Here is an 18,485-nt window from a genome sequence, read left to right on the forward strand (position 1 = left end):
TTTCTCTGATAGGAGACAAGCATAGGGTCTGGTCCAGATGGAGCTCTATTAAGCTGTTAATAAATGAGGATTCTTCTCTGCTCCGTCTGCATCTGTCGAATGGGAGGCAGTCACAAATTTGTAAACACACATGCACACACACAGCGACAGAATATTATAAAGCTAGCCAGATGGCTGAATTAGAACTCTCTCTCTCTCTCTCTCTCTCTCTCTCTCTCTCTCACACAAACACACACACATGCACGTGCGCACGAACACACACACACACACACACACACACACACACACACACACACACACACACACACACACACACATACACACACACACACACACACACACACACACACACACTCTGTCATTTTTTTCTTCTATCTTCTTCCATTCCTACACGGTAGATTATGTCTTGTTGGTCTCTTTATGACCAGGGTTTCACTTTATTGCCAGCTGTAATTAATGCAAATTCAGATGGGTAAAATAAATTGATTAAACCTCTTGATTGCCCATTCTATGTCCGTTTCATATTTTTATTAAGATATTTCACATCATTTTTAAGCGTGTTGCTGTCCATGTGAGGGTTGCTTTAGTTTTAATAACTGCTTCATAATTAATATTAAAAATGCGTTCCTAAAAATATGAGCACCAGTATATTCATATTCCACCACCACTTCATCTTGTAAGATCATGTTGGATAATCCTGCTTGGCCATGTTTGAGATTGATTGGTTTTGGGAACATTTTAAAATAAGGGTCCCTTTATTAACGTTACTTAGTGCAATATTAAACAATACACAAAGAGCCCCTTTATCAGTCTTAACTTTATTGTTAATTATTAATCGTCCTTAAGGTTAGCAAAAAGAGCTGGTGGGTGTCCGCTTAGTAATGCATTACATAATGTTAAGTACAAGCAGTTAATACTTTATTTAAATCTTTATTAATGCACTAAGTAATTGTTACAGACCCCACTCCCCACCCGTCCTTCAAGGTCAGGAAGGAGAGAAGATAGTAACTGGACAACCGTAAGAAACGACACTCTACACACAAATGTCAGTTTATCACAGCTTTTATTGCTGTTCTGTTCATGTGGATGCTGCAGGTACTACTGTGGAGGAGGGGGAGACAGGGACAGTTAGGTGGTGCCAAAAGAATGAAATTAATAAAACAAAATAAATCCTATCTACCCTTCTAACTAAACAAAGGGATCAAACAAAAGCCTCAGCTAAACTCCTCTGCAAAATAGTTGGATCCAAAAACATTACAGGGGGGCACCTACCTCCTTACCTAGTGTTTTTAACAAGTTTCCACTATGTGATGAGATGTACAGGGATCCCCCAGCTTACCTTGTCCACAGTCTCCCTCCACCAAACCTTCAAACAAAAGCAGCCCCGGAACACAGGTGAGTTAATCAAGCAGCAGCATGTGGGAGGAAGAGTCTCTCTGCTCTTCAGGGAAGCCGCCTTTTATCCTCTGCCCTGCTCCACAATTGGTCAAAGGTGAAAGTAATCAGCCAATCCAGGACCTCCACACCTACTCTCTGCACCCTGTGTGAAAAAGGGACAGGAGAGGGGAGAGAAAGAGGAAAAACAAAGGGAGAAACACATACCCTGCCTGGCTGGCATGTAACACCCCCACCCTTATAAGTCCAAACAAAGTGTTTTGGACAAAGAGGGGAAAAAAATCATGCAGTAACCAAAGCCTAAAACACACGCGATAGTGTGTCAGCTAAAACATTCTCAGTGTCATGACTCTCAGGCTGCCACCCTCCTCTGCCTCAGCTGCCTCCCCAATCAAGCCCTCAGCCACTTAATTATCATCACCTGCACCCTGTCATCAGCTCATGCCACACACCTGTTTCCTCTGCTATATAACACCCAGCCTGCTCTCCAACCAGTGCCAGATTATTGAGCACTTTTGCCAGTAAATCTTCCAGCCTTCCTTCCAGCCTGATCACAGTCCCTTGACCTCGTTTCCACGCCTGACCATCACCAAGAACTCTGCCTGCCACCACAAAACTAGCCTGTCCACGACCACGTCTCCAGCCTGCTCCCTGTACCTGCTTAGTTCCCATCTGGTTTCGACCCACACCTGCCTTTGACTCTGCCCTTACCTGAGTTTTCTCCGGTAACGCTTCCTATTAGCTTCTGGCTAATAAAGACTTAACGTCTTACTGTGTTTGGTGTCCTCAAGGGTCCTCAAGTTCCGCCCGTTACAGAATAATTTGGCCATACTTGGACCCGACACAGGACTGGCAAAGCAGGAGTTGAGCTTCCGTCTCAGGCTTGTAATCCAAGGTCTACGTACTCCTGGGTCTGCCTTGAACCAACATACAATACTATCCGACTTGTCATGGATCCAGCTGGTGAGTTTCTCACGCTCCTTGAGTTCATGGAGCTGGAGAAGGAACAGGAGTCATCTTTCTAGGGAACGCACCTAGCAATCAAGCCATCGCTGCGCAGAGGTTCCAACCCTCCGTCCAGACCTGCTACGGCAATTCTGCACAGAGGGCTCCTAACAACGTGTTGGAGGCGGCCCCGGAGACCCTCCGTTAATTCGCTGCCTTCCCACCTCCAAGGTTTATCAGCCACGCCCCCACAGTCACAGGCTTTACCTGTCATCACGCCGCTCCAGCCTCAAGCCCCTCCTGTCATCACGCCGCTCCAGCCTCAAGCCCCTCCTTTCATCACGCCGCTCCAGCCTCAAGCCCCTCTTGCCATGCTACGTCAGCAGCGGTCCCGACAGTCTTCAGGGGCTGCTAAAAATGTTAGTCCTTCTCCCGTGCTGGTGTCAGCGGGTTCCCTAGACGACACCTCATGTTATGCTCCTAAGCCGGCCCTAACTGAGGAGGCAGTTAGGTTGATGATACAGATGGTCAAGGACTCTCTCTGGGTCAACTTTACCGGACCATTATGGCCCCACCAATGACTGCAGTTGACTGAAGGGTGAAATACCCTTGTTTCCACCCATCCGGAGCTGACAACGGTTCCAGCCCTTGGTAATCATTACCTTTGGGTCCGGAGTGTTTATGGGTCTGCACGTGAGGACGTCGCCGCAGAGGGTCTGACCTACTGTAAGAGATGGACACCTTCCCCAGAACCCTCCAGCACCACGCCAGGTCCAGCGGTGGTTCCAGAGGCCGCATCGCATCCAGGTCCAGCGGTGGTCCCAGAGGCCGCACCGCATCCACGTCCAGCGGTGGTCACAGAAGTCGCACCGCATCCATGTCCAGCGGTGGTCCCAGGGGTTGCACCACATCTACATCCAGCAGTGGTCCCAGAAGATGCACCGCATCCACGTCCAGCTGTGGTCCCAGGGGTCACACCGCATCCACTTTCAGCGGTGGTCCCAGAGGCTGCACTGCATCCAGTTCCAGCAGTGGTCCGAGCTCCGCAAATCCAAGGGGCGTCGCCTGTCCAAGGGGCGTCGCCCGTCCAAGAAGCTCTGCCCCCAGCCCAGCCGGGCCAAGAGGCTCCACCTGCAGCGGCTCTGCCTCAAGTCAAGTCATCAGCGCCAGGTCCGACGCCTCAAGTCATCAGTGCCAGGTCCGGTGCCTCAAGTCAAGCCATCAGTGCCAGGTCCGGCGCCTCAAGTCGTCGTCAGCGCCAGGTCCGGCGCCTCAAGTCAAGTTGTCAGCAACAGGTCCGGCGCCTCCTGCAGCTGCTCCGCCTCCCCTCGAATCTACGCCTCCGGCACCTCTACTCCTGTCTGCGTCTCCACTCAAGTTGGCGCCTCCTCCTGCAGTGGCTCCGCCTCCACTCAAGTCAGCGCCTCCAGTCAAGTCGGCGCACCCGCCTCCAGGGATTCTGGTTCTGACTGTCCCACCTCCAGCCAAGTCTGCACCTCCAGCCAAGTCGGCGGACCAGACTCCAGGGGTTCTGGTTCCGGCGGTCCTGCCTCCAGCCAAGTTGGCCCCTCCAGCCAAGTCGGCGCCTCCAGCCAAGTCGGCGAACCCGCCTCCAGGGATTCTGGTTCTGGTGGTCCCACCTCCAGCCAAGTCGGCGCCTCCAGCCAATTTGGTGCCAACAGCCAAGTAAGCGGTCCCGCCTCCAGGGATTCTGGTTCTGGCAGTTCTGCCTCCAGCCAAGTCGGCACACCCGCCTCTAGGGATTCTGGTTCCAGTGGTCCCACCTCCAGCCAAGTTGGCGCCTCCAGCCAAGTCGGCGGACCCACCACCAGGGATTCGGTTTCCGGCAGTCCCGCCTACAGCCAAGTCGGCGCCTCTAGTCAAGTCAGCGAACCCGCATCCAGGGATTCTGGTTCCAGCGGTCCCGCCTCCAGCCAAGTCGGTGCATCCAGTCTGGTCGGCGAACCCTCTCCCAGGGACTCTTGTTCCGGCGTTCCCCCCTCCAGCCACGTTGGCACCTCCAGCCAAGTCGGCGGACTCGCCTTCACGGATTCTGGTCCCGGCGGCCCCACCTCCAGCCACGTCGGCCCCTCCAGCCAAGTCGGTGCCTCCAGCCAAGTTGGCGGATCCGCCCCCAGGGATTCTGGTTCCGGCAGTCCCGCCTCTAGCCAAGTCGGCGGACCTGTCTCCAGGGATTTGGGTTCTGGTGGTCCCGCCTCCAGCCAAGTCGGCACCTCCAGTCAAGTCAGCCGACCCGCTTCCAGAGATTCTGGTTCCGGAGGTCCCGCCTCCAGCCAAGTCGGTGCCATCAGCCAAGTCAGCGCACCCGCCTCCAGGGATTCTGGTTCCGGCGGTCCTGCCTCCAGCCAACTTGGCGCCTCCAGCCAGGTTGGCGCGTTCAGCACCTCCGCTCAAGCCAGCGCCTTCAGCACCTCCACTCAATTCAGCGCCCTCCTCTGCCTCAGTTGCCTCCCCAATCAAGCCCTCAGCCACCTAATTATCATCACCTGCACCCTATCATCAGCTCATGCCACACACCTGCCTCTCCTGCTATATAACACCCAACCTCCTCTCCAACCGGTGCAGGATAATTGAACGCTTTTGCCAGTAAATCTTCCAGCCTTCCTTCCAGCCTGATCACAGTCCCTTCACCTCGTTTCCATGCCTGAACATCACCAAGAACTCTGCCTGCCACCACGACTCTAGCCTGTCTAAGAGAAGAGCAAGTGCTTCCTTCTCTATGGTAGAGTATTTGCTCTGATGTGGGCTGATGTAACATATACTTATGTGAGTATATAAATTGTCTAATTGAAACTTATTGTAATTTAGTTAAGGACTAGAATGATCAGAAGACTAAATTCACTCAGGGAGGATTTACATTCAGTTGTGCTTAAAACACCCAAGAGAGCAAGACTTGCTGTGCAACCAAATGTGTTGTAGTAGTTTTCTTTGTTATTTACAATATTTACAGCAGTGCACTTTCAAAGTTCAATAAGTTAGTTGAAACACAGAGTCTTAAGCTTGTACTCCTATCTGTCCAAGAAGGTTATTCCAGATGAGCTAGCAACATTGTCCGTTACTGAGTCCATTAGATATGAAGAAGTCCAAAGGATCAAACCGGTTCTGTGTGAAGTCTCCAAAGTGGTTTGCTTGTACCAACAGCTTGTAGCAGCTCCTACCACACCAGCAGGAGATGATTAGGTTCTCTAGGCCTGGGCTCGGCCTAGTGGTAGCTCACCATCAAGTGGAAAAGGAACAGCATCGGGTCGTCTAATCGATGATCGCAGCCAAAAGACCTGGCCTGCGTAAACAGAACCACATATTAACATTCATGGTACCCTTTAACCTTTCCACACAGAAATCTACGCAGTCAAATACATTCTAATCAAATTTGAACAAATCCACATGTACCTGATTAACTTTGCTTTCCTTAACTGGCCAGGCAAAACAATCCACAACCAAAAGTAATAAGAGAAATGAGAAAAAAAGAAAAATGAAGCAAGAGCTCTTATTTAAACAATTCAACCAGAAAAAAGTAGTCAACCAACAGCACTATTTGTTAGCTAGCTTTAGCTTGTGGCTAACAGCTGAATAGCTACTCACCAGTTCCCAGGTTACAATCACATACAAATCATGATTCTGTCCAAAGCACATCCACAAGCTGCAAAACATTTCAGCATATGAGATGGCATCAAGGGAAGAGAATGACATTCAAATACTAAATATGAAAACCAAGACAAATACCTGCAGCAACTGTGAGCTTCTTTGTTCACATAGGCATTACAACCATTTGGGTCCTCCACCCTTTTATACTCCCTGAACTCTCATGAGATTTCCTGGAAATCTCGTGAGTTCACAAAGTCATGAAAGTTTTCCAGACATGAAACCAGGAGTAAAAATAACTGGGGAAAAACTACCCAGAGCAACTATAAAAAGGGAAATAAAATGGTCAAATTAACCATGGATTACACTGAACTTCCTTGAGAAATAGCTCACAGGATGGTCTGTACCATCTTCATCTTCATGTAGGATAACAGCACCCACCCCTACCGCACTGGCATCAATATCCAGTTTAAACGGCTGTTTAAAGTTGGGGGCAGCAAGAACTGGAGCGCAAGAAAGCAGCCCTTTCAGATTATCAAAGGCATGCTGACATTCTTCAGACCACACAAACAACTTTTAAGGGCTGGTCAGGGCAGTTAATGGGGCAGCCACCATCAAGAATTTCTTACAGAACCGATGTTAAAAACCTGCCATTCCTAAGAAACAACGCAACTCCCTTCGGGTAGCAAGAGTGGGAAAGTTAGCAATGGATTGGGTCTTTGCATCCACAGGACAGACTCTACCACCACCCACCTGCTGACCAAGATAAGTGATGGTCCCTTTTCCAAACTTACATTTTGCTAACTTAAGCATCAAAGAAGCCAAGGACGGGCGTTTAAACACCTCCCTTGATGTAGCCAAGTGGTCACTCCACTCAATGGAATAAGCCACTATTCGTCTAGGTAAACTCGACAATTCGGTACTCCTCCAGGTACCTTATTTACCAGTCTCTGGAAAGTAGTCGGCACATTACACAGACCAAATGGCATCACTGTATACTGAAGAAAGCCATCCGGTGTCACAAAAGCAGAGATCTCCGAAGCTTGAGGAGTTAAAGGAATTTGCCAGTACCCCTTTAACATATCCAGCTTATTGACAAACTTAGCTGGACCGATTTCATCAATGCAATCGTCAATGAGCGGCAATGGATAGGCATCAGGAACTGTAACAGCATTTACCTTACGAAAATCAGTACAGAACCTCGGACTTCCATCTGCCTTAACATCCAACAAGTAAGGAGAACTTCATGAGCTTGAACTGGGAACAGCCAGCCCATTGCTAACCCAGATATTCTACTTCCTTTTTGATTGCTTCCCTCTTCACTGGATTAACCCGATATGTACGCTGTTTAATAGGTGCGGGTTGTGTTAGAAGAATATCGTGGGAGATCTCCTTAGTTTGGGTAGGGACGTCCCCAAACAGACTCGGAAGTCCAAGATGAGCTTCTGCACATCAGCAGCATGATCGTCTGTTAGATATGATAAATAGAGGGACAAGTCAGACTAAATCTTACTATTGCTGAGATTTGCCCCAAGGGGGGCCTCCATCCGCAAGGTTTGATCATCCCCACCATCCTCAACAGTTGAATTAGACATCACACAGACCACAGGGGAAATAGCCTCATTCCCACCCTGGGTGGCTGGACATCCACTGTCCCTTGAGTGATAACCCCTCATCATATTAACATGGCACATTCTAGTCCTACGATGGCGATCAGGAGTTTTGACAACATAGTCTCACTAAGCTTCTGCTCAACCACATATGGACCAGAAAATTTTGTCTGTAAGGAGGAACCAGGTATTGGTAATAACACATGTACGTCGTCTCCTGGGCAAAACTTACGCAGCACAACTTTTTGGTCATAGCGTTTTTTCATGTCACTTTGATTGGAGGTTAGAGACTCTTGAGCCAGAATAGATGCAGACTGGAGTCGTTGCTTCATCTTAATCACATACTCAGGAATACTTTTAAGAGTTTCTGAGGGCTGGACCAATGTCTCTTTAAGAATGGTCAAAGGTCCTCTCACCTCATGTCCAAACACTAGTTCGGCTGGACTATAGCCTAAAGACTCTCGAACTGCCTCCCGGGCTGCGAACAACAGAAACAGAATCCCCTGTTGAATTCCCTGATGTACAGGGATCCCCCAGCTTACCTTATCCACAGTCTCCCTCCACCCAAACCTTCAAACAAAAGCATCTCCAGAACACAGGTGAGTTAATCAAGCAGCACGATGTGGGAAGAAGAGTCTTTGCTTCTTCTTCAGTGAGGGAGGCAGGCTAGACGCCCATGAGGCATATTGCTGCCACAGCCACCCAAACACACCACCAGAGTGTGTCACAGCCTCTCATAAACCCCCGTCACATGCAGAAACCACATCAGGGCACACACCCTACGCCGGTCCTCCACACCCAACAAGATCCACAGAGAAAAACACTGACAGACCCGCAGCCCTCAACCTCCGAAAATACGCCTCCCTCTCACGACCATACCATCTACAATGCAGAAGAACATGGCACACAGACTCAGGCTCCCCACAGTCACACCTCCCGTCCACGTGTTTCCCCACCAAAAACAGCCCGCTTCGAAGACCACTATGTCCCAACCTCATCCGAGTGAGGATCACCGCGTCTCTCCTCCGAAGATCAAGGACCGACCCACAGCCACCCACCAAATGATGTAACTCATAAAATCCCCTACCCAAAACCCCACCATCCCACGAAGCCTGCCACAATCTCATGACCTCCCTGCCTATCGCTGAACAATACTCAGGAGAGCCCATGGCATGACAGCCACTCATTCAGCCAAAAATATTTAGCTTCTCTTTTCGATTCTGTTCTTTCAAATAGTTTTTGGAAAGAGTTTAGCAGTTTTGTTATTTAAGTAGATGTTTTTTACTACCTACTGTAAATGTTTCCAAAGGTGGTAATGTAACTTCTGTAAGTCGTACGTCCAGCCAACCATCTAACGTGACATCATCTACAGGTACAGGACTGCGTTTAATATGGCGTCCTCCAAATATGCTGGACCCACACCCTATGTACTTTAGACCCAGTTTTTATGGTTATATGTTACAAAACCACCAATATTTTTCAACGGCTGGATGTCCTTTTATTCATTTTCAACAACATTTTGATGGATATTTCCAGAGATTAAAGGTAAAAATACATTTTGTGATCCATTCGATTTAGACCATTCTTTGTGAATTTGCACAACTTTGTTACACACTTTATAAACAGCCTATTAGCATGGTAATAATCCTTGTGTATATGCAATCTAGCTCTGTGGTCTTGGTCTGCTCAAAGAGTGGTAGAAAGGTCCAATGTTCGGTTTTCTGGTAATGCAGTCTGAAATATATGAGGGGCGTAAATGAAACGTTTAGAGAATTTGAAGGTAAATGTGGAAGTTACTTTTTTAATAAGTAACTTTAAGTAACTTTAATATTTTCTGTACTTTAATATTTTCAAAGGTTCTACTTTAATGTGTTTTTTTTGTTGCTAGTTAAATCTTGAACAATACAAAATGATGTAATAAACGACACCCAGAACCTAAGAACTGACTGCATTCTGAGCAAGGTGTTATCATAAATTGTTTAGAAGCCTTTTATGAGCTGCTGCATCCAGCTTGTGGTAGTAAGCCGGATGAGTGGCCTCAGTACTGTACTTAAAGCACCAGGAGGTCCCATAACGGTTGCGGACCATTTTGCTTGGAAGCTAATGGGATCCCTCTAAAGAGAAACCATAAATGACAGCTGTCTGCCCTGAGTCAGAGACTGCCATCACGTCTCCATTCTCTAACCGCTGCTCCTTTTGCTCGGAGCAGGGAGGAGGAAGCAGGCAACATTCAACTGTAAATGGTTGCAGGGAGTTGGAGCTGGATTTCAGTTGATGAAAGAAAAGGGAATTGGACAAGAGATGTGGGAGAGAGGGGGTGTACTGGTAACAGCGAAAACATCTGTCACTACAGCCGACACCCATGGTCGCATACAAGATGTTACTTTGAATTAGCCCTCTGCCATCTTCTTAGTCAACACCTGAGGAGGTCGTTACGGTGCTGTTAGGATGAGTAGAGCAGAGTCCAGGCAGGGAGAGAGACTCAGGCGTATCCACGCTGCATGTAAACAGTCTGTCAGTCAGTCTGTGTGTGAGAACTTTCTCTTCCCCTGGAGAGTCATCTCTCCTCTGACAGAAGAATGACAGAGCCCTCATGGGAATTATGGCAGTGTCTCTCTCTCTCTCTTTGTTTCTCACGCCGACTGACAGATCACAAATTCACAACAATGGGGCCTATTTTAATACGTTTTCTGTTGGTACACAAGGCTGACTTAAAATAAACAACCTTTCTGTTGCCTCATGCGCTCTCGTGTTTTATTTTTATTTTTTTGGGGAGTCTCTTTCTTTTTCTGAGTGTGCTTTGCTGTTGTTGCTGCTCTTTTTTGTGCTGCATTGTTCGGGGGGGATTTTCTTCTTTTTTTCCCCCATTCTCCTGCTCTCCTCTGTTCTCTGGAGAAGCAGGAATGCTTTCCTGGGTGCAGTCAGTGATACGGCACAGAGCAGCTCTTTCAGTTTCATTATATAAACAACTTTGATGCCTCTTCTTGTTTTCTCTGGTGTCTATGGGTAAGTGGCTTTTGGAGAGAGCTCTGGACTAGAGAGACAAGAGGTGTGTGTGTGCGCGCCTCTACAAGATTCCTCTATTCCAGTGTGTGTGTATACAGTATGTCTTGCTGTATTTAGTGTACTTGTGTACCTAGTAAAATCTCCCAGTGTTAAGTTATTTAATGGGACTAAAAGTCAAAAGTATAAGCATCTATAGCAAGTCTGTTAAGTTGTTGTCTTCCTTTTGTCTTCTGACTCATCCCTTTCTGTTTGCTTTACCCTCTTTCATGTGTCTCATCATCTTTCCCTTTTTGACTCTTGATTTGACCTTTTTTTGCTTTCTTGGCTTTCATCCTTTTCACGTTTGCTTTGTGTGGGTCTGGGAAGGATCATCTCCTTATTGCCTCAGGTGTGGTCAGTCAAACCAGGCATGACTGTTGTAATCAGTGAGGGAACACACAGACATGCAGGAAATACTCAATGCACTGACACACACACACACACACACACACACACACACACACACACACACACACACACACACACACACACGTGCACGCACACACGCACACAGCAACAAACTCAGGCCAACTCTTAGACACAGTATGTGGGAGGTCTTCCTTCAGAATGTAGCAAGTAGAAGCCACGGTGTTCTTCGTTAAGACCTTGACCTGATGGAAGTGATGGAGGGACTATTATGGAGGTTTGTGGGTAGTGGAATCCCATCCCATCCATATAAAGGCATCTTATCAAGGCTGCACACTGTACCGCTCTTTATTCCTGCTTGGATCCACCGTCCCATCAGTCTAACCTCTGTGCTGCTCATCACAGTGGGAGCTGGCACAAGACTCTGTCTGCTGGGATTACTTTGCCATCTCTTCTTTCTTGTCTTGTTCCTTTCCTCCCACTGAGCCTCAATCTAAGTCCCTTCCTTCCGCCTTGATCCCCCCTTTTTTTGGTTCATCACCACAATGTTTCCTCTCCACAAACAAGCTGCAGACAGAGTGGACACAGCTGCAAAACGTCAGTATCAGACTCTCCCCTTCCTCTTTTTTATAGTAGTAATTTCTGACTTCTCAGCAAAGTAAACTAACTTCATTCTTACTGTAGAAGGGGTTAATATATTACCTCTACTTATGACCAATAAGATGTGATGTTCTATATAAATATAGAGTATCACTCTGATTGGTCTTTGAATGTTTAATCAGAAAAATTAGGATTCTTTGCTTTTTCAGTGATCAAACACACTTCGTATCAATTCAGACAAAGTCAGGTTTATAAAAAGTAAGAATTTATCTTCTAAACAAATTAAAAACAAGACAAGTTATAAATAAGACGAATGTGATGGATGAATATAAGTGGATGGAATGTGATGTATGATGATTGAATGGTGTGTGTTTATCAGAACCTTGTATCTAGAAGAAACTGAGTTCTGGGTGTGAAAAGAATTTGGTCTGCATTAACTATAAGTGATGGTTTATATGTTTATGTTTATGTTTATTTATTTGGCAGACGCTTTTATCTAAAGCGACTTACAATTTATAACCTATAGGGCATGTTGTGGTCTGTGGGGGAAACCGGAGTACCCGGAGGAAACCCACACATGCGATGGGAGAACATGCAACTCCACGCAGAAAGGCCGCAGCCGAGTTTTGAACCTGCAACCTTCGTGGTGCGAGGCAACATTGCTAACAACTGTGCCACCATGCAGCCCAGCGGCATCAGACGCAATCCATGTCATGCCTACGTACCCGCTCCTGCAGACCCCATTTGGATCCGATATGTCAAGGAGTCAGTGACCCCAAATGCACGTGGCTCGTAGGAAAACCTCGATGCGACCAAGTCAAGCCTGATTTATGCTTCTCCGTCTGTGTCAGTGCGGAGACACGCAACGCCATTATCCGTCCTTGCGTAGGGCTCCGGCAGGCACGCAAGTACGTACGGAGTCGAGCCCACTTTTTTAAACATCCGTCGAATGAAACGCATTACGCAAGCTTGTGATTGGTCAGGACGCTGCTGTTGTTTACAGCGCCGCCGTTGCAAAGAGAGCCGAGGATAACTAGCGGCAGACACGGAGAAGCTTGAAGAATACCTCGCGAAAAAACTCTAAAAATATGAACGTTTCATTCTCCCGTGACTGGAGGAGTGAAAAGATGCGCAGCAAGCGTTTTATTTGGGGACGGAAATGACAGGAAACGTGGGTTTAGAGGTGGGGAGCGCATGAAGAGGTGGGAGAATGAGAGACAAAAATGTCCGTGTTAAAAGTCTCTTATGTACACAAAAAACACAATATAAACACACGATCTTGGACCGATACATTACAGCACATATGTCAGAGTCAAGGCCCGCGGGCCAGATGCGGCCCGCGGAGCATTTTTATGTGGCCCGCGAGATAAATATCAAAAATATATTAAAACTGGCCCGCTGGCCGATTTTACCGCAAAGACTTCAACTCCCATGATGCTTTGCGGCGTCAGCGCGGAGGCGCCGCGCCCCCTCCTTTGTGTTTTTTTCCAGCCCGAGGCAGTCAGGGGTAGTTGGGTGTCTGCAGCTCCGCTGTCTCGGACAAACTACGCTCCTCTCACTCAGCGCCGAGTTCACTCAGCTGTTTTCTGACGTTGAAGCCCAGAAACGGAGATTCTAGCCGCTCAGTAATGTGTTCACGACTGAAAGAGAAAGTTTTCCAACTAACGTCCAGACAGAGCCGATATAACTCCAGCGAGCAGCGACACGCTCAAACCAGCACGACTCTGTGGTTGCTGTCGTTGTGTTTCCTCCCCGACACACAACATTGTGGTCAAGCTGCTCAGACATGTTCATCAGCACAAACCTATGTGAGCACCTGTTGTCATCTAATGTTGTCATTATTATGATGAAGATGAACAAAACAACAGGAGTCTCCTCCTCAGCTCAGATCAACCCCATGATGCAGGTATCTGGCTGGAACAGGTGAGCATCACAGTAAACCAGTGGAGCAAACTGAGCTTTAAATATGTTGGATTTCTGCTCTTTTTCTGCTCCAAAACATGAAAGTTAACAGGTGAGATGTTGCATTTTCATTTAAGATAAAATGATATTTTTATTTTGTTGTTGGCCCGTGAGAAAAGATTTAACCTACAGTAAACAGGAAGTGGAAAGGCTGCAGATAGATGAATAGAATAGAAAATCCCTTTATTGTTCCTCAGTGGGGAAAGCTAGACGTCACAGTAGCGATGACACTTATTACAGGAGAAAAAAAGGAGAATAAAAAATAAGAAAAATGAATAATCAAGAAAACATAAATCCTGAATAGATTTTAAAAATGCTGATTATAACACAAGTAATGAATACCACTGATGCCTTTTATTTAAAACTGACTTGCTCGTGTGTAATTTGGTTATTCCACATTCAGCGTTAATGCAGAAATAAGTTTGTTTCCAAATTTAAAGGTTCAAAATTGCATATATGTTGATAAAGAAAATGTGCAAATTTGCCGTCACTTTTTCAAAAAATATTAAGTTTGGCCCTCGACTCCGTCCCAGAGTTTCATTTCGGCCCCCTGTGAGTTTGAGTTTGACACCCCTGCATTACAGGATACCACAGAACAGCGCTACGCCCTCTGTTGTCCTGCCGGACAATTGTTTTGCAACACTCTCCAGGAGACGGAGAAGTAAAAGAGCAAAACGCTTCCGTCAAGCCGTGCCTGTCTGTCCCTTGCGGAGCTGACGGAGAAGCATAAACCAGGCTTCAGTCCTAGGATGTCTCCCGAGTCACAACAGATAGATGAAATCGTTTGCATCTAGAACAGCTGTAGCATGTAGGTTTTGACAGCTTGTCAAGCAATTCGGTGGTTAGAGTTTTCCCCCGGTGGCCAGTCCGGAGTTCTGCTCAAAAACTATCTGGATCACTCCGCAAGTTTCTGTTTTAATATTCCCATTTCATGATTACCTGGCCAATCGGGACATGCCACGTTAAGAGGTGTTAACAAACAACCTGCAGAACATCACGCCTTCTTTCAGATAGAAGGTTCTCTGATTTGTGGGTAAGAACTTATCTACGTGCATGAAATTACTTTAACTTTGTCATCTCGTCATGTATATGAGTGTGTGGCGGATTAGCTTGTCAAGTCGCGTACGCTGATTATCAGACAAATGGATAATTGCAGGACAATATTCATTTCAACCTTATTGAATTAGGCACAGATGAATCAAACATTAATAGTGTTATTCATATAACATTTGTTCGTTCAACCATATATTCATTTAATGAATATTTAACTTATGAGTGGTAAAAGTTCATCTTTCATGAGAGTGTGCAATCCTGCAGTCTTATCAAAAGAAAGCTTTGTTTGGGAACATAGCCTGACATCTTGTCACCCCTGAAATGTCAACACACACTGCAGAATCTTCTGGCTTGTAGGTAGATAGAATTTAAAATCCACTTAGAGAATGGAATTATGTCTGCAGATGACCGGTGGCATGTAGGTCAATATGTAGGTGAAAAATGACCTTTTCTGGACGTTACATTACATTTTTCTAATAGACCCCACACATTTACTCATGACACTATCGTTAAAGAAAATAAAGGAAACACTGATCAATTGCCGATGCCTAATGGCTTAAATTCAGCTAACCCACTTGTCCTTCCTTCTCTTTGTCTCTCCTTATATTATTTGCCAGATCTGCTTCTTGTGCTTGTCCTACAGCCTGATGCCGACAATGCAACTCTGCTTCCTGCAGGCATTTCATTAAAGCACTAATAACACACTGGTAATTAGGTGACAAAGAGGCCATTTTTATTGTACTGATCAGCTGCTGAGACATGACCCTTAGAGGCTGAGACAGAGGGAGTTTGCCTGTGTGTGTGTGTATGCATGTGTGTGTGTGTGTGTGTGTGTGTGTGTGTGTGTGCGTGTGTGCGTGTGTGCGTGCGTGCGTGCATGTGTGCGTGTGTGTGCCACTAAAGAAATAGTAAAAGCCTTGTTAGATGCTGTTGGATTGAACCAAGGTTAGACGAGACGATCTAAAAGCCTGTGAACAAGACTGGATATGAGATCTGTTTTTATAATTACGGTACTCTTGTATCAGTGAGAATGTATGCATAAAACAAATGTCTTGCATTTTTTAATCCCTGGTTCTCGTCTCTTATTTCTCATCAGTCTCTTTTCTTATTCTATCAGATGGTTCTTGAGCCACCTGAGGCACAGAACAAATAACGTAGCGCAAATGAAATTTCCCGTGAAGCTTATAGATGTCATTAGACACGAGCATACTGAGGCCAAAAATCATTTTAGTTTTCATCAGACCAGCTGACATTTTCGGGGAATTAGCTGGCGGTGGTTTGACGGGGGGGGGGGGGCTTGGTGTTGTTTTAACTCCTCGACCCCTCACTTCCAACCCACGCAGACACGGGGTCAAATGGTAGCATCGATCATCTGATCCGGTCTGTCTGCTGGCCTTTGATTGGCCCTCATAAGGCTAATATTTGTCTCACACCCAATCTTGTTTCAGCGTGTTGCTCTTTAGGCGGTAAATCAAGTTAGTATTGAGTTCATTTGAGGCATAAAGATTGTGGCATTAATCTGTTGTGATTATCAGAAGAGTTCATGTTTGATTTTGAATCAAACGCCCCTTTGTTTCAGTACTTGATTAACATTTGGACTTAGCATTTCCGATATACTTAATTTAATTATCTCATGGTTGACATTTCAATGTATAGATAAAGGGATTGTGATCTGTTGTATTTACACCCTCACTCCAAAACATGTGCAAGGTAAAAAAAAGAAAAAGAAAACCTGACTCTAAAGACCGGTTCTCACGCTGAGACAACGTACTCCTGACTGGTTTTATAACAGATTAATAGCATGTAAATGTTTGCTTGGAAAGCCATACTTAGAAAATCGCATATTCTGAAACAGCCGAGTTACTATCTAAACATTTCACTTTCTATTTTTTTTCACACTGTTTTGATTTCCAGTCAATTCAATTTCATTTATAATCTTTCTGTTAAGTCGGAGTACAGTTCTCCCCATTTTCCACACGCTACTGGCATCCTAGTATCATCCCCTGCACTGGGAGACATGGCAGTCTCTGGTTGATCCTTGTTTGTGTTTGGAGTCAGTCATTTCAGCATGACTGGAGCTCCGACACGCTTTGTAACTGAGGCGCCACCGCTGGCCTTTGGTTTCCTGATTTAGTAAGGCTGATGCTTCAAAAGCGTATGGAAGTAAGACTTCACATCCCAGCATGACAGCATGCTGCTCAGCTTCCTCCATGGTGCATCCACCCAACACAATATTGTTGTGACATGGACGGGACGTGTGGCTTGTCTTACCGTGGGGAAACATCATCAATAGCGGTGCCACGGAATGCCGCTATCGGTTGCCCTTGCTGTCATCTGTACGTGAGATTCGAGTTGTCTGTCGCTCTCGCATCTGATCAAGAATTAAAATCTGTTCCACAAAGTGCCTCAGCTGAGCAGGAACGCAGGGTGAAAAGAGAAGGAAAGAGGAACGAAAAACAAGGAAAAGGGAAACGAACGTTGTTAATGTCACTGAACCATGAAAGGCTTGACCTGAGGTAGGAATGGCTTTGTATACAAGGTTCTTTAATGCTGTGGCTGCAGGGATAAACATAACTTACATCAGCCCTTCGCATGTACAGGAGATTTCCTCTCCTGGCACTTACAACACTCCGACTGTACTGTGACACACACACGCACGCACGCACACACACACACACACACAGCATCAACCCGACTCTTTCAAGTTGCTCTCGTGCACAAACACAAGCACTAGAGGGCAAATGTGGGTTTAGTGTTGTTTTTTTTTTTTGTTTTTGTTTCCACTTGTAAGCACGAATCCGGATGCTGTTGCTTGTTCACACAGTCTGTTTGTTTTTTGCTAGATGGAGTAGATCAACAGCAACAAGAGAATAAAGATCCATTCCACCCAACAACTTGTAATCTTTCATTTTTTCCCACAGATTATCACCGAGTATGTTTACGAGCTGTTGGAGAAGGAGTGTAACATGACTAAAGCAATCCTGCCAGTAAGTACCCGCCGCAAGAAGAGGCATATTTGATTCATGCCCTTGAAGATTAAAGGGGGTTATTAAATATGAAAATGGACCTAAATGCTCAGGCGTCAGAGTGCGATTATCAAATTAGGTGTCCTTTTTAGAAATAAAAATGAATAAATAACGGGATCCAAAGCGGATGGTAGGAAGTCAGCTCTCCCCGATTTGTTATCAGTCTTTATTTTTCTGTCCCCCTCAGTCAGTTTTCCTGTCTTCCTCGCATCCTTTCGTCTGCACACACCCTTTGTGCAAAAGTGTCTCCTCAACAAATTAAACTGTATTGTGATGTGTCATTTCAAAGAGGCACAGCATGCTGACGCTTAATCTGTTTTTCATTCAGTTGCACTGAGGGTGACTTTATACTTTGCCTTTGTGTAGTTATTCTTTGCCCGGCTCATCCAGGCTCAGCGCAGTCTTGATCCCTTTTTATTTGTTGTTGGAAGCTTGTTTGTGGTCGTCCCCCCCTTTTTTTTTACCACTCCATCCCTGCTCTTTTTGTATCTGTTTATAAAAGCAAGGATCATTTTTCAGACCAAGTTTATAGCAATGTTAAGCAGCGCCGGTGTTTAGGAGCACGCAGTAGTCGGCTCTAGCTCTAACGGTGTCCATAAATCACCTAGCCAGAGTCAACGTCTTTCATTAACCCCTATACACATTTCCTGGTTTATCTGCTTGGCCTATTTATGTCATTATTCCTCTGGAAAATTGCTCTCTTATGCTGCCCACCCGCCTGCACGTATATGGAGAGAGAGTGTGTGTGTCATTTAGCGGGTTAGTGGTGGGTCTGTCCACCTGCGTGGCATTGAACTTGTGACCGCAGATTTTAAGAAGATTAACCACGGCCAAGAGTAAGGAGAGGGAATGAAGGAGCACGGGAGAATAAAGGGTAAGA

At 46.1% G+C, this 18,485-nt stretch overlaps 1 protein-coding gene across 3 annotated transcripts in view; it reads left to right on the top strand.

The window, feature by feature from the left end:
* Nucleotides 1–18,485, top strand: part of arb2a (ARB2 cotranscriptional regulator A) — a 201,415-nt gene that overhangs the window by 24,449 nt on the left and 158,481 nt on the right. For all 3 annotated transcript variants that reach the window (XM_015972423.3, XM_015972424.3, XM_054731701.2), the window contains exon 5: nt 17,501–17,566. In XM_015972423.3, coding sequence (XP_015827909.1) covers nt 17,501–17,566 — 66 coding nt within the window. The remainder of the gene's footprint in view (nt 1–17,500; nt 17,567–18,485) is intronic.

The sequence above is a fragment of the Nothobranchius furzeri genome, chromosome 17, assembly GCF_043380555.1.
Source record: "Nothobranchius furzeri strain GRZ-AD chromosome 17, NfurGRZ-RIMD1, whole genome shotgun sequence".
Lineage (NCBI taxonomy): Eukaryota > Metazoa > Chordata > Actinopteri > Cyprinodontiformes > Nothobranchiidae > Nothobranchius > Nothobranchius furzeri.